At 35.7% G+C, this 15015-nt stretch overlaps 1 protein-coding gene across 2 annotated transcripts in view; it reads left to right on the top strand.

The window, feature by feature from the left end:
• Positions 1–15015, top strand: part of CHM (CHM Rab escort protein) — a 56729-nt gene that overhangs the window by 37900 nt on the left and 3814 nt on the right. For both annotated transcript variants that reach the window (XM_065077853.1, XM_065077852.1), the window contains 6 exons: positions 443–520; positions 4465–4569; positions 5383–5446; positions 6387–6483; positions 9914–10006; positions 13357–13523. In XM_065077853.1, coding sequence (XP_064933925.1) covers positions 443–520; positions 4465–4569; positions 5383–5446; positions 6387–6483; positions 9914–10006; positions 13357–13523 — 604 coding nt within the window. The remainder of the gene's footprint in view (positions 1–442; positions 521–4464; positions 4570–5382; positions 5447–6386; positions 6484–9913; positions 10007–13356; positions 13524–15015) is intronic.

Genomic DNA, 15015 nt, shown 5'->3' with positions numbered 1-15015 from the left:
AGTAAGAGAAATAACTTGTGAATCACACTGGGAATTCTAGTAGGAGGTTGGTGTGGTCGTTGTGTGTTCTTATGGTTTTATTCTACACTGTGTGCAATGTAGCGTGGTCAGAATATCAGTAGATACTCTCTGCATCTTCAGTGAATAGATGCTTTTAGATCATGAGTGACTGAAAGTGGTAACAGAGTAAGTGCTCAAGCTAATGTAACAATTTAGAGGACCAAGGTAAATGCTAATATAAAAAAAAAGTTAATAACATATCCTTTGCAAAAACTATAGGACATGCTTCATTTTGGTTTTTTGATTGTCTGATTCAAGGATTTAAGATGTGTTATTAAAAACCTACTACAAAATGCACAGTACTTTGCCTTGCTTATGACTCACATTGATTACAGTTAGTTGTGATAGGAGTAACCTTTATTTTTTTCCCTCATGTTTCTAGGCTATGTGCTGTATTTGGTGGCATCTATTGTCTTCGCCATCCTGTGCAGTGCCTTGTAGTGGACAAAGAATCTGGACGGTAAGCATAATATAAGTAATCTTCTGTTTATATACAAAATACAGATGAAAAATGTGTTAAGCCAATTTTAAAAAAATGATTCTTCAAAGATCCTCCTTGGTATTAATAACATATCAACCTTGATTAAAAGTAATTTGTGTATAGGTCCTCCAGAACAAGGGAAGTGGGTCTAGAATATAGAAACTAAATTAATTTCCCTGTGATATTACTACAGCTCCTGATCACCCAAGCTTGGAAGACAAATCATTTCAGCTGCCGGGGGGCTGGTGATGAGTGATGTTAGTTTTCCTTGTGGCCTTACCTACTCTAATTGATTTTCATCAGATGACAACAGAGCCCTCTGTTATTGCATTTTTAAAAATGGAGCTCACCTGAAGACTCATCAGATTAATCTTTGCTGATAATGCATGTCACTCCAAGAGAAAAGACTTTAATGAGTTTTTAGGTAGATTGTTGTCATAAACTATGCTGCCCTCTTATCCTAGGATAAATTCTTTTACAACAATATCAGGCCTGTAGGCAGGTTTAAAGTTGAGCTAAGGAAAATCATCCCATAGCTTTTTCCACAGGGGCATTTTTCACACCTCTGTAAATTGTCCTGGTTTCTGTTTTATACATTCTATGAGTTTTTAGTCTAACAGCAAACCTTGCACCTCTTAAGAGCCTGTTTTCAGCTTAGATTCTGTTACTGAAAAGTTCAAAACGATTCTGTAGAAAAGTTTGAAGTTTAAGCTAGAAAATAGGTAGTAACATTTTATTAGGAAAATTAGTAGTTAAATGATTGGTGTAATGTCTTTACTTTCCAGTTGCATTGCACATTTGATTCTCTGAGTGTGGTACTTGTAGCTGGATTTGTCCTGACATGGTCAAGTAGCATCTGTTCTTCCTGAAACTCTATAACATTTTATCTTTCTACCAGTTCCCTAAGGATCTGCAGTTCATTGCATAGTTTTAGCCTTTGACATGCAAATGGTACAGTGTTTCATCATGATTCATATGCAAACAAAATTACGCCCTTTCATCAACTCTGTACTTATTTTTAACAGTAATATTTGAACTTTTACTATAGGGAGCTTTATTTTCCAATAATGTTTAGATAGTGAACTTTCTCATTCAGAAGGACAGAACTCTTAGTTGTTAGCAACTTCCAAGCACCACTCTGGAGATCCTAACTGGTCAGTGGTGCTGGTTGCCCAGCTTTTTTACTGCTTTTACTTGTGGAGTCTTTTCCTTGGAGTGTTACTAAGCAAACTGTCTAGTTTGCTGTTAAGATCATCACTATTTCTTTCCCCTTCTTTTTATTTCTTTTCCTGTTACCTCTTTCCTTACTGTGTATTCTGTTCCTGCACCAGCTCTAATTTCCTCTTGACTTTAGGATTCAGTCTTTTGCCTAATAAAAATCAGCTATCAAATTGTTAATGAGGGTATTTAGGAGTTACTGAGCTTTTGAGTCAACAGGCTACTAATGGTAATTGCTAATAGACAAACTCCCATCTCCTTGTCACTGCAGCAGCTCACTTTGGTTACACATCAGTTAAACTCACAACAAGAGAAATTTAGTCAAATTGTGCAGTATTGATTGCTATTTTATAAGCGTGTTCGGTAGGCTTCCAGACTTCATCAAGGTCTTAGTGCTGTTATTTTTTCACTATATTTAACAATGTTGCTGTAATGTATGCAAGGAAAATTTATACTTAAAGCTACAGCCTTGATTTTCTTCTCAAACTTTTTGTTGATAGTTTAGACTTTAAATTAAAGTGCCTGCGTATCACCAAAGTTTATTCCAACTGCTTTCTATACATGGCTAACACTCTCCAGCACAAGAAAAATAAGAACCCATTCAATATCCAGCTGAACTGCCTTTTCACTTCGTTACTACCCATGATTGTATATACAGGGAACAGTAGATTTCATCCCTAACTATACAATTATTTTTATGATGTTACTATAGCCCTTTTTATAGCTTACAAAAATAAGATTCAGGGATGAGTATATGCAAGTATAGAAGCTTTTAGACATAACCTATTTAAAGTTTTGGTAATCCACTTGAAAATTTCTATTTTTAAATGTAGTGTATCAGATTAGTTCTGCTGTCTTAATGCATGTGTAGAACATCCTGTGTTCTTGATAGAACTCTGATGCTGTGTTAGAAAATAAAACCTACATCTTGTTCCTTAGGTTGGGGAGAAAGCACACTGAATGCATGCATGATGGTGATTTTTCTTTTTGTTGTTTTTCTCCATGTTTTTGTAGGTCACTTTTTTGTACATGTGATAAAATTTCAAGTCTTTTAAATCACATGTATTGCATTAATAATAGTGATAGGCATTTTATGTTGATCACACTTTACATATGTTTTCAATTATGTATTTCTGTCTCAAAAATGGAAAAGATGTGATAAATGGAAATTTATACATCTGTAATAAAAAGATATAGCAAACACATAGTAATTTACATATCCTTCTTGAAATATTGCACACTGGCTTTGTCAGTGCTGGTGAGTCCATTTCAAGGATGTCGCCCTTAGTCCATTAGTTTGGATAATGAGCCCTATAAAGTACATTTATAACTCGTGGCACTGCAAGGAGATGGATTCTAATTTTCATCCTTTTATCTAGACACATTGAAAGAAGGTCAATGGAGGGTTCTGTATGATTCATTGTCCCAACACATATCAGATGACAGAGACCTGATAATGTCAGTGCATAAGTGTTTGCCATATTTGGAAGCCGTACTTGAAAGAAATTTTCTTGGCATCATCGTTTGAAGTAAAGTGGAGACTGAAATTAAAAGCGCTATCTCTTTTTCTGTTTAAAATCTTATCAAGCGTACGACCTGGTTGCTATTCCTGAACAAAGGAGGGGAAACAACACCTAGCAGGAAAACTGAAAGTGTGAAGTTGCTTTTGCTGGCTTTGAGTGATGCAACATGACATTTAATCAGCCTTTCCCCTCCTGTAATGTTTAGGGGGTGGCAGAGGAAATTGTTTCATAAACAATAAGAAAGGTTGTAATTAGAAAATAACTGTAGCAGCTCGACTTCCTTGTTTATTTGCAGTATTCAAATGAGTTTTTGAGAATGAAATCAGTCAGGTTAACAGTAAGAAAAAACTTCCTAAACATGCAAGTAAAGCAAATGTTGAATAGAATGTAGCTGAAGCTGTATGAAGAATACTACATGATGAAATTAAACAACGCGTATGCTGTTCTTCTAATTACTGTTCTCAAGTAATCTGTTGAATTTCAATACAGATATATATGTAGTATCCAGATTCCTACAAAATCAGCATTAGAAGTCAGTGCTATAAAAACACGCTAATTGTCATTAAGCTGTCCCAGCTGTACACAGCATCCTGTTGCCCTGGGTCAGTTCTCCCTCCAGGCTACAGGAGCAGCTGGTTTACCCGAGTTAGTGGCAGCTGGTTGCTCTGACTTATTTAGGTTTGGTTCTCATCCCTAGTTTTATAGATCATTTTGATCACAGGAACAAACAGGAATAACGTGAAGTTACAGAAATGCTGTTTATTCATAAGGCATAACTTGCATGTCAGATATTTACTGATATGGGATAATGTGCTACGATAAAACACATTTAAATCTGATCTCTGATCTAAGGCATCCTTTTGTTTCTTTTGATGTTGCCATGTGCAACTGTGTGTATCTAAATGTGTGTGAGAGAATTTGCTGATTTGAATCCTGTACATTAAATCGACTGAAACACGGAGGTATTGATGCAAATAAATTTAATTTTTAAAAAATACAGCAACTTTCATACAACAAGAAAGAAGTTAAGTAAAGCTAATTTGCGTTATTTGTTTATACAGTAAAAGTTAAAAAATACAAGCAATGTGTGATATAACTCAATGTCAAAAACTTACACATAGTTTTGTTACCTTATATCCAACTTTCTTATTTTGGTTTGAAGTTTGTTTGTTTGTTTCACAGATGCAAAGCTATTGTGGATCATTTTGGACAAAGAATAAGTGCTAAATATTTTATTGTGGAAGACAGTTACCTTTCAGAGAGTGTATGCACAAATGTGCATTACAGGTATGTAGGAAAACAGTAAACATAGTAAATGTCTTTAAATAATAGTGTATACAGTAGCCTGCAAGTAAAAGCAGGAGACAATAATCTCTTGGGTTTATCTTGGCACTACAGCTTAGTTCTGTTCATGGTGTTTCTCTTCTTCTCTAAACATGAGGGCATACTATATACCTTCTATGGTTAGTTTTTCTGAAATTGTCCTCTAAATCCCCTTTTCCTGGTTAAAAAAATCCAATAGCTTAAGTGTGTTAGGGATTTCATTTTGTTAAAAAGTGTTTGGAAGGTGTTTGCTGTTCTCGCTTTAATTAGTTCACGTTTAGAAAAGTATTAAAAGTCATAGTTTTCTCTTCTTTTTGTTGTTCTTTCTAAAAGCACTGTATAGATACTGCCTTTGTCTTCAATGTATTGTAGATGAGGATTAGAAACTTCGATTCATGAGCTCCACCCCAGTGTATTTCCCCAAGTGTCCTGTGCTGTTTGGAACAAAAGTCCTGTAGTGTATTGCTACTCATCTTGATCAAATAAGCAAAAGAATTTTTAAAAAATCAGGATATCCCAGCTGTTTTCTATGATGGCACTGGCTCATTTATTCATCATCTGTTTTCGACACTGAAAATACTACGTTAATGTTCTAGAGGTGGTCCTGCTTCAGCAACAGGCAAAATATCCCACTAACAATCAGGTTAATAATGATTATATGTTTAAATAGTCATCCCACAGTTTTATGTATATAAATTGGTATTGCCAGAACTGTGAGTCTGAATTGCTATTTTTTACATTTTCGGGAAATGCCATAATTGCTTTATATAATTGCAGGCAGATCTCCAGGGCAGTGCTCATTACAGATCAGTCTGTACTCAACACAGGTTCAGAGCAGCAGGTATGTATCAATTTCGTATCACTTACCTCTTTATGAATCGTATGCATTCATCTTGAGTTGTTGGTAGGAATTAATTCATGCTTTTGTTTCTGCTTGAATCCAGCTTTTTAGTGAGCACTCTCTACTGACAGTTGTTTCATGCATTAGTCTATATGAAACTATTAGAAATTTTATTTTAGTTCAATGACTGGGGTTTCTCTGTTTGGTTGACACTATGTTAATTAAGAGTTTCTAAGCTGCTGTCTTTAAGGTACTTCATTTTGCTTGCTTTTTAATAAACTGTTAGCCTTAGTATTCTGTTAACTGTTAATTATTTATCTTGTCTAAACTTTCTTCAAAGTTCTTAGTTTTTTTAACATCCACTTTTACTGTTCTAAGTTCTTCTTGTACACTTTCAGATATTTTAAATGTTTCTGCTTCATCGGTCTTTGCAGACCTTAACTTTAAAGGGTGTTATTCTGTGTTAAGTGTTTATTCTGTATGTTTCCTGTATTTTTACAGGTTAAATAGCACCTACAGAGTTAGAACCAAATGACAGAGAAGTCTCTTCTTCCTGACTCTTGCTTTTAACAGTCGGGCACAAAAGTGCTCCAGTCATTCTCACTTAACAGTGCTTTTCCCAGTGTTCAAATCCAATTTTGCAGTCTCTTGCTGTCAGAGTTTCTAAACTGTCATCCCTTTGGGGGGGGCTGTGGTATGAGGTTTTCTTTCTGTTCTGCTGCTGCAGATGTTCCTAACAAAGGAACCTTCACTGACTTGGGCAGAAATTCTTGAATGCTTAAATTCTACAGGATTGATTCCACAAATTGTTACTAGTATACCAGAAGACAAAATTGTATATACGTCTGCAATTCTTTTTCACCGTTACTCAGGATTGTTTTGGTTGGCTTGTTCCCCATAATACTGTGCGTTAACAGAAGTTGTTCTTTCTGCTCGATAGGTTTCCATTTTGACGGTGCCTCCAGTGGATCTGGGAAAACCAGCAGTTTGTGTCATTGAGTTGTGTTCCTCAACCATGACGTGCATGAAGGGCACTTGTAAGTACAGGGTATATATGGAATCTTAACTATGTTTTTCCCTTTGACTCTGTCAACTGTGAAACAAAATCTAACATCTGTGCATGTTATCCCTCTGCTGCACCACGAGCAGGTTCTTACCTGAGAAAACAATGTGTACGGGTTTACTCTGAGCAGCAGATGAGGGAAATCGTCCAGTGTCTTCATTCTACAGCAGTTGTGTGCTGCTCCACAGGGCTTAGGAATCGTGCTACAAGATTCCTGTTGCAGTGAATTTTTTTTAATTTACATGTGATAATTATTTACTTAAAATCTTTTTGTGATTTCTTTATTTCCAACCAGATCAAACATCAAATGTTCCTTTTAACACTTATGTGGTTAATAGGCTTGATAGTTTTAAAGTGTTGTTATTGTCATATACTGCATTAGATTTTTTAATTCTAAAGATATCTATGAGATCACCTTTTTAGAAGGGACATCCCAGTATTTCCAGTAACAACTTAAAGAACTTTGACTCTGGTGTTTTATTTGAATTTGAAATAGATGAGCAACAAAATGTTCTTACTGGGTATTTGTTGTTATTTCCCGATTCTGTTAAATAGTTCACCAGGTTGGAAAACTGTGGAAGATAAATAGAATTAGAGGTTAACTGACCTAATGCTTTTTAACAAAAAATAAGTAACTGGAATAATAACCATTTTTTTTTACTGTTACCTAGGCTCGTCTATGAAATAAGAGTGAACTTGAAATGATTAAGACATTCAAAGTTCTATTTCCATTTCCTACTTAAATAATAAGAAAAGATAAATCTGCAATTAAGAACTTAGTGCTATAAAGCATACTGGTAATATTTATCCTGTAAACAGCTGATTTACTTCATTTAAGGGTTCGCAAAACATATGTAGCCGGAAGCAAACCGAAAGAAGGATTGATGTTCAAGTAGATATGAATTATCAGTTTCATGAGAATTTCTGTGGTGCTGAAAAAGAGTGGTTTCTGTTATTTACTTTTCTCCATAAATTCTTTTCATTTCGGAAGAGAAGGTACTATATTCCTTAATTAAATTTGTCTTCATGTGTTGAAATAATATGGTTGTATTTTAGGTATAGCTGAGTTCTAGTTATGGGACATATTTCATAATTTTTTTAAAAAAACTTTTACATCATTATCTGCAAATGGGTTTTTAACTGACTGATTTCTCCTTCAAACAATTATTTAAGATAAGTATACAAATACATCTACTCTTTGATCACACTGCAGAAATGACAGGCACATAATCTGTATTGCCAGTTGAGTGGAACCAAACTCCTTCACTTGCCCTAAAAATTGAGACTGTAATGATGAAATCATGAACTAAACTCATCGTTCTTCTTGCTAGAAGAATTACGTGAAGACAGATGTTGGCAACCACTGTAACTAATGCAGTTATACCTGAGTAAATCAAGCATAATCAAAATATATACTGATGACTGTGACTCATAGCCCTAACCTTAAAGATAATAAAAAAGATTTTATACAAAGTTAGTGATGTGAACTTTAGTCATCTGTAGCTGAGTTTTTTTGAGGAAACAATAGATTGTGTTACAGTGGTTGTAAACATTTAGTTAAGGTTACAGAAAGACTTTCACTATCACCACCTGTTTGCATTTACTTTTTTTAGTACATATTTCTTTTAGACTGAAGGTTTGGTTTTGGTTAAATAAAAAATGAATAATTATGTTTGAATATAATCTCTGTGTGCATTGGAAAGAAGAGGAGCATGAGGGTTAAATTTGTGGTCCTCCTGGAGTCTGTGTCAAACTTTCTGTGGTGAAACTGTGGCCAGGAAACCATTCAAGATCTGTGCAATGGGCTTTTAAATAATGACACAAATGTAGCCACACTTGAGAGTGAAAACAGAAAAATGTCACATGCATGACATATTATATTGGTGGAAAAAGGTACAGTAATGAACTAAAAAAGTATCAATTTAAGCTTGGTACAAAGATATGTTCAGCTTCTTCATGATACCCTGACAGATACGTCTTCCAAACAACTGTTCAGTAGCCAATGAGTCTGTTCAGGCTGTTTTATTAGAAGCTTTAAGATGAGGTTTTTAAGTATCTGAATGAATGGATGTGAAATCAGGTGGGATAAAGCTGGTTCTGTGTCTGAATCGAGACCAGTGGAACACAAGGAGGTCAAGAGCTGCATCAAGTGATTCTCTTTTCGAAGGAGTCAGAAACTTCACTTGTTTGCAAAACAGAACAAGTAAAGGAATCATATGCTCTGTGACGGATCTGTTTAGCAACTTTATTTTCCTGAAAACAACTAAATGAGCAAGCAATCTAAATATCAACTCTGCATTATTCAAGCAAAATTGTGGATTTTCACAAACACAAGTTTGGATTTAGTGACATTGATTCGCCCATGCTGTAGGGTGAGTTTTGATTAATTTTACAGTTCCACAAATGCATTTTTGTGTTCCAAAATCTTTTCATGCCGTTGTTTTCCAGCATGGGTTTGCGGTACTCTGTGATTTGTCTCTGCTGTGTACAGAGCGCCTCTTGAAACCAAGTACTTGAAATCAGTTTTGCAGATGATCATAAATCCTTACTGGCCCACCCAGCATCATTTCTCCCTCTCCCAAACACAAAACTGGTGTTTCTGTCACTTTATAAGAAGGTGAACGAGAAAAATATTGTCGAGCTTTTTTGTTATGTTGTACCACGGGACTGTGTATGCCATAACTTACGTCGCAGAACGCTTATCTGATATTCAGCAACACTTACCTTTAAATTCTCTCTGGTTTGTCACACACTGCCAGTGTTCCCACTGTTCTTCATTCTCCGTGTGGCTGGAGAGAAACAGTTCACTGCCTGCTCACGTGAGCTGGATCTTAAAACGTGCATATATTCCCTTCATCACCTATTTACTCTTTAGTACAATAAAAGAAACAGAAATCTTGCTCCAGGGTAGCTTCCTACTTACTCCTCTACAGCTATACTTAAACCGCCTGTAGCCAAATTTCCAAATTCCCGCTGGGTCCCAACTGAGTTCTGAAAGGAGGCCGCTGATGAAAGCAGGGATATTTGTGGGTTTCGTATGTTGTTGAACTATTGGACTGTCAGCACTTTGGTAAGAATGTTCTTAGGGTTTCCAGAGGTCAAATACAGTGTATTAGCCAGGTTCTCGGTGCTGCTTTTCCTGGTATCAGTAGACACCTGGTCCCAGAATGATATTCTCTGTTTGCACTGAAGAGAGAGGTAATTATGAGATGTATTGAGAAAATTTCTCTGTCCGGTATATATATGCTGTGTTTCCACAATGCAGTATTTCTCTGGGTTAAAAGAGGTGATTTATATGAAGAGCAGTGATTTCAAAAAGACTGCTATGCCTTTTAAACACTGTAAATGATATTTATATATCTGTGTATTGGTGACTGTAATTAGCTTGTGTTCTCTTTTCACAGATTTAGTCCATTTAACCTGTCCGTCAACTAAAACTGCTAGGGAAGATTTAGAGCCTGTTGTGCAGAAGTTATTCAATCTAAATACGGAAAAAGGTAAAAATAATTGAAGTATTAATAGATTATTTTGCAAAAATATTATTTACCCTTGTAACTAGAGCATCAGTTACTGAACATCTGAATGTGTCATCAGAGTCAACATATGGCAAACTGCTATTCAGATATCAGCATTTCAAAGTAAAGGAATCTATTTTGAGAGTGAGATTGATTAGACAGATGTCAGGGGTTTTTGTATTTCATTATCCGATGTTCCATGTCTTCTTCAGCTGTGGTTTAACTTAAGGCTGTAAATGTCTCGGACCTTTTTAATTTTTCACACTTTCTTTTTCATGGAAACACATTTGCTCCTCAGCTCCTCTTTCAAACGTGCAGTAGTGAAATGAAGTATTCCTATTTGTGAATCTGTTTTTCTACACTGTGTTTTTAGTGTTCTATCACTTAGGTATCCCTAAGAAAAGATCACAAACTCCCAAGTGTTAGTGATCTGCTGTTCTCCTCCAGCTGCCAGATGTGCTCAGTGCTATAAGCTTCTCAACCTTTTTTTACCTTCTCTTATTCTAACACCATTGCTCATCCTTCTGTTCTCCAAGTGCTTCCTTGTTTGCTGTTTTTAGTTGAAATCCTCTGGATTCTGCTTGAAGCAGTGGAAGCATAAAGTTGTTATGCACAGCAGTGTTCTCAGGAAGACAGATTTCATTTCCAATAATGAACTATTTGGCCCTAAATTCAAGGAAACCTTGCCAGCTACTTTTGTGAACTTTGACCATGAGACAGACAATTTCACAGTCCCAGGGGAAAACCGCTCTTGACAAAGCAGTTGTTGCCTAGAATGAAATTGTCCCTGAGATATTTAGAGCTCGTTCCACAGAAATCTTTGACATTTAATCCCGAGATCATGAATTTAATCATGTTTTTTGTAGATGCTCATAGGATAGGTTGGGTGCACACAGACGATGTTGTTTTCAACCTAGCAAAGCATTTTTAAATATGGTGTGCTCATACTGAAAGACAGTAAACCATAGTTCTTCTATGAGAAGACAATACTTGGCTGTCATTGGAAGTGTTTATGTTCATATATATGCAAGATGTGGATGTATTTTAAAGTATTTATAATTGGTTTGCCTCTAATATTTGTTGTTATGCTTCATGAGTGAAGCATCACATGAATTCAGGTAGAATTTTCTCCAGTTAAAAAAACATGCAGTCTTTTATGTTGCCAGTATTTCTTTTCCCCTCAGGGCTCTGTAACCAAGAACAGTGTTTCATGAAGGGTCAGGTTCAGCTTTTCACTAACTTGTTTTTCTATGTTCTTTTCCATTTTTACAATTTTTTTCCTCTACCTTTTAATGAAAAAAACAAATATCTTATTGTTTTTGTTAGACAACGAAGTCTTTAAATAGGAAGTATTATATAATATGCATTTTCTTTTTTTGCTCATAAAAAGGCAATTATTTTGATGTCCAAAAGATACAATTTTTTTTCTTAGATTTGTAGTACAAAAGCCTTTACAAAACAAATATGTAGAATGCAACTAGGGTCTGTAAATAGAAAAGTTTATTAGATTGGAGAACTGCAAACACTTTTCATGTTGATTTTTGTTAATTTAAAACCCTCTGATTTCTAACTTTTAGTATTTAACCTATATCTTAAATTTCCAAGGCAGTGCTGTGTGTTTCAGAGGCTCAGTTGGTGAAGGAAAGGTTAGCTTGCAGTTTAGTGTCTTCTAATCATTTTGGGGGGGTTAGCATTAATCTTAATGTTTAAAGTGATCTGGGTTTGAAGTGATATATTGTTTAGAACCTGGCTGAAATTCTTCTGTAGGAACTCTGTGATCATAGGGGTCCTCAGGTGCACCGAGGCACTGAAAAGCTAGTTTTCACTGACACATAGGCCTTTTTATCATCAGGATGAGGTAGTGGTCGTATTTTAATTAAAATGTCAGAACAAATACTGTTGGAGTTATTGAAAATGAATCACCAGATAAAGTGAGCACTGGGCCATGGCAGGTCAAAGAGGCAAAGTCACCTGGAGAAGAGGACTCCATTCATTTTCCTGCCTAAATGAGGAAGAAGTAACTTTTATGAGCAATGTGAACTTTTAAATATATTAAAGAGCATCTTGCCCTGTATTAAGGCTCAGACTTTCACAGGCTGATGAATTTAATTTATATTTCAAACTGTTCGGTGTGGGTAGCACCTATTTTTTTTAAGTATTTGACAGTTATAAAAAGATACTGAATGAATAGCATAGATTTATCTCTTTTTTTTTTTTTTTTTTCCTAATTCAACTGCTTTAAAATACTGTTTTGAATGCCATTGTTATCTAGAAGTGTCTTCCTTAGAAAGAAGTAAATCTCGCAAAGTCTTTTACAAGCTTCATTTATTTTAGAGGTAAAATACCAAAAGGGGGACAGCAAATATGACAAACAAATAGGATCTATTAAGCTAAGAAACTATATTGTGTGTTCCTCCATTGCATTCTCCTGGTGAAAAAGTGACCTTCATCTTCCCAGAGGTTTTTCTGCCTCTGCAAGTGGGGTTATAGGAATGTGCAAAGTAACTGCAAGAAGGTACCGGTGATGAACAAGCAAGACGTTGTTTATGGTCATTTTGTATTCATAATGAGTATGTTAGCGTAGTGCAAGTCGCCAGTACACATAGATAAATGTAAATTAATTGTTTATTATATTCATTTAGCAGTATTTCCACAGCTTAGAGATTGTACTTACTGCATATCACACATCTCACATAGAATACTCCTGGGTTTTGGTAATTCTTTATTTGCAGTTCATCTGGGGGTGGGGGGATAGTCTTTGGACATTTTTCTTTAAAATTTCTTTTATTTAAACCATAAGTATTAGATAGTTTCCTTAGATTGACTTGAAGACCCTCAATCTTAAAGCAGACGAAGATCTGCTGTGAGAAGAGTTCCCATACAAAGATAAACTATTAAAGGAGGGGAAAGAAGTAGACATCAAAAATACCTTTGCATATGGAATGCAGTAATTTCAAGTTGGCACAGGCTGTGGAGGACTCATTCAGACTGCTTATGGAGTTTATCCAGAGTAAACTAGATAACATGAAGTGGAAATGCATTAAATTTAGATCAAGCGTTTTGGTAGAATGCTTTTAGGTGATAATTGGATCTTATGTAACATAGTGCATTCAGAATAAGTAGAGTTTACATATCTATGGTTTTAAAGGAAAAGTATGTTGAAAAAGCACCTCGGGAAAGAATAGAAAGTAAAATTACTTGGCTTTTTAAAGGAAAAAAGTATTTATTATAGTAATTCCATTTTAATAAATAGACTTCTAGTATGCTAGATTACATATTTCCCTTATTACATGTGAACATAGATTACTGCAAACACTTATTTTTCTTTTCAGATGCTGAAAATGAAGAGCTGGAAAAACCTAGGGTCCTCTGGGCCGTCTACTTTAACATGAGAGATTCTTCAGGAGTTGACAGAAGTTCATATGATCGCTTACCCTCAAATGTTTATGTCTGTTCGGGACCAGACTCTGCCTTAGGAAACGACTGTGCTGTCAAACAGGTTGGGCAGATCGATTTGTTCACTTGCAGGCCTTTAATTTTAAAGACCTGAGGATGTCCAGTACAGTCTGCTTTTGTTCTGGGTTCTTCTGCTTTATGCTAGATAATTAGTACTAACAAATCTATAAAGCTTCACAGCTAGACATACAAAAATCTTGGTAAATGAGCAGAGTGTATGTCAGTGGAATTGAGAAGGGAGGAAAGCTGAGAAAAGGTCAGTTGATACAGTAATGTTAGGAGTAGCAGATAGTTAATCTGGACAGGTAAAGGAAATCTAGGATGATCTTGGTATAGTGGTTACTTGCTCTAATAATGTGGAAAGAAAAAACTGTCAAATAATTCAGAAATATAGATGATAACTCCCAAAATTACATAGGCTTTCACCTGTGATGTTAAAGAAGAGGTGAAGCAGTAAAGCAGCAGTACAAATCGAAGGTCAGGAAAGCCTGTCACGTGGGAAGGATCGTCAAAGGAGCGTGTTGGCAATCGGCAGAACGTGCAGGGGCACCGGATCTTCAAGGGTAGATGTGCAGAAATTCACTAAGAACTTCATACCACACCTGGCTTTGTGCCTTCCCTGCTGCTGTTCAGCGGAAGATGAGATAATGCAAAAATGTAGATTTTTTGTTTTGTTCAATAACAACAAAAAATACGGCTGCAGGAATGCTTCTCTGTTGCTGTTCCAGATCACCATTATGTGATGCTGTATGTTAACAGATCCTCAAGCAAATCTCTCCCAGCAGTCCCTGTGGTGTCAGGGGCATTTGGAGCTGACGTGAGAACACCTTGAATCTCTTTGGGATTCACCAGCACTAGTCATTTTTAAAGCTGTGTTTTTAATGGCCGTGTTCAGACAATGTGCGTGCCATCTAGCCAGTTGCAGGGAGTTTTTTATCACTAAGTCATAAACCTCTTTAAATTTGTTTTTAAAATGGAAAGGCTGACATAGCCTGAACTGTAGGGTCAGGACACTATACTTAAGAGCTAATAGTACCCTTCATTTTGCTTTACAAGGCAATAATTTCCCTCCGAAGAGGGTAAATAATGGTAAAGACAAAAAATAAAGAGAGACAATTATTGTGGTAGCAGTTTTAAACTGTAATTAAGTTCTTTTCTAAATGAGATGTTTTTAGCTGTTATTTAAAACGGTGCAAGTTAAAAGCTGTTTAAGTACACGTAAGCAGCCTATTTCTAATTCTGACAGTCACCTTCTCTAGCGTTCAGCTTTGTCTTACCTTAAGACTTTTTCTTACCGGTGACTAATGTTATTATAGATAGAGCTGTGTTTAAATATTTTAGGTGCTGTAGTTAGCCCTTGTGTTAAATCTGCTGACCATCAGCGAGACAGATGTTAAGCAAGTAGATCTTGGAGCAGAAACAATCAAGAGCCTAAAACGCTGCCTTTCAGAAAGAGTAGATTTTTTTTTTTAACTTGTTTTAAATTTTGAGACAAATGCTCACTAGTTAGAGTGAAAAATATTTTAGTGTGAACA

Source organism: Columba livia, chromosome 12, assembly GCF_036013475.1.
Source record: "Columba livia isolate bColLiv1 breed racing homer chromosome 12, bColLiv1.pat.W.v2, whole genome shotgun sequence".
NCBI classification, from domain to species: Eukaryota; Metazoa; Chordata; class Aves; order Columbiformes; family Columbidae; genus Columba; species Columba livia.
Note: the sequence above shows the minus strand (reverse complement) of the source record. Positions and strands in the feature narration are given on the sequence as shown.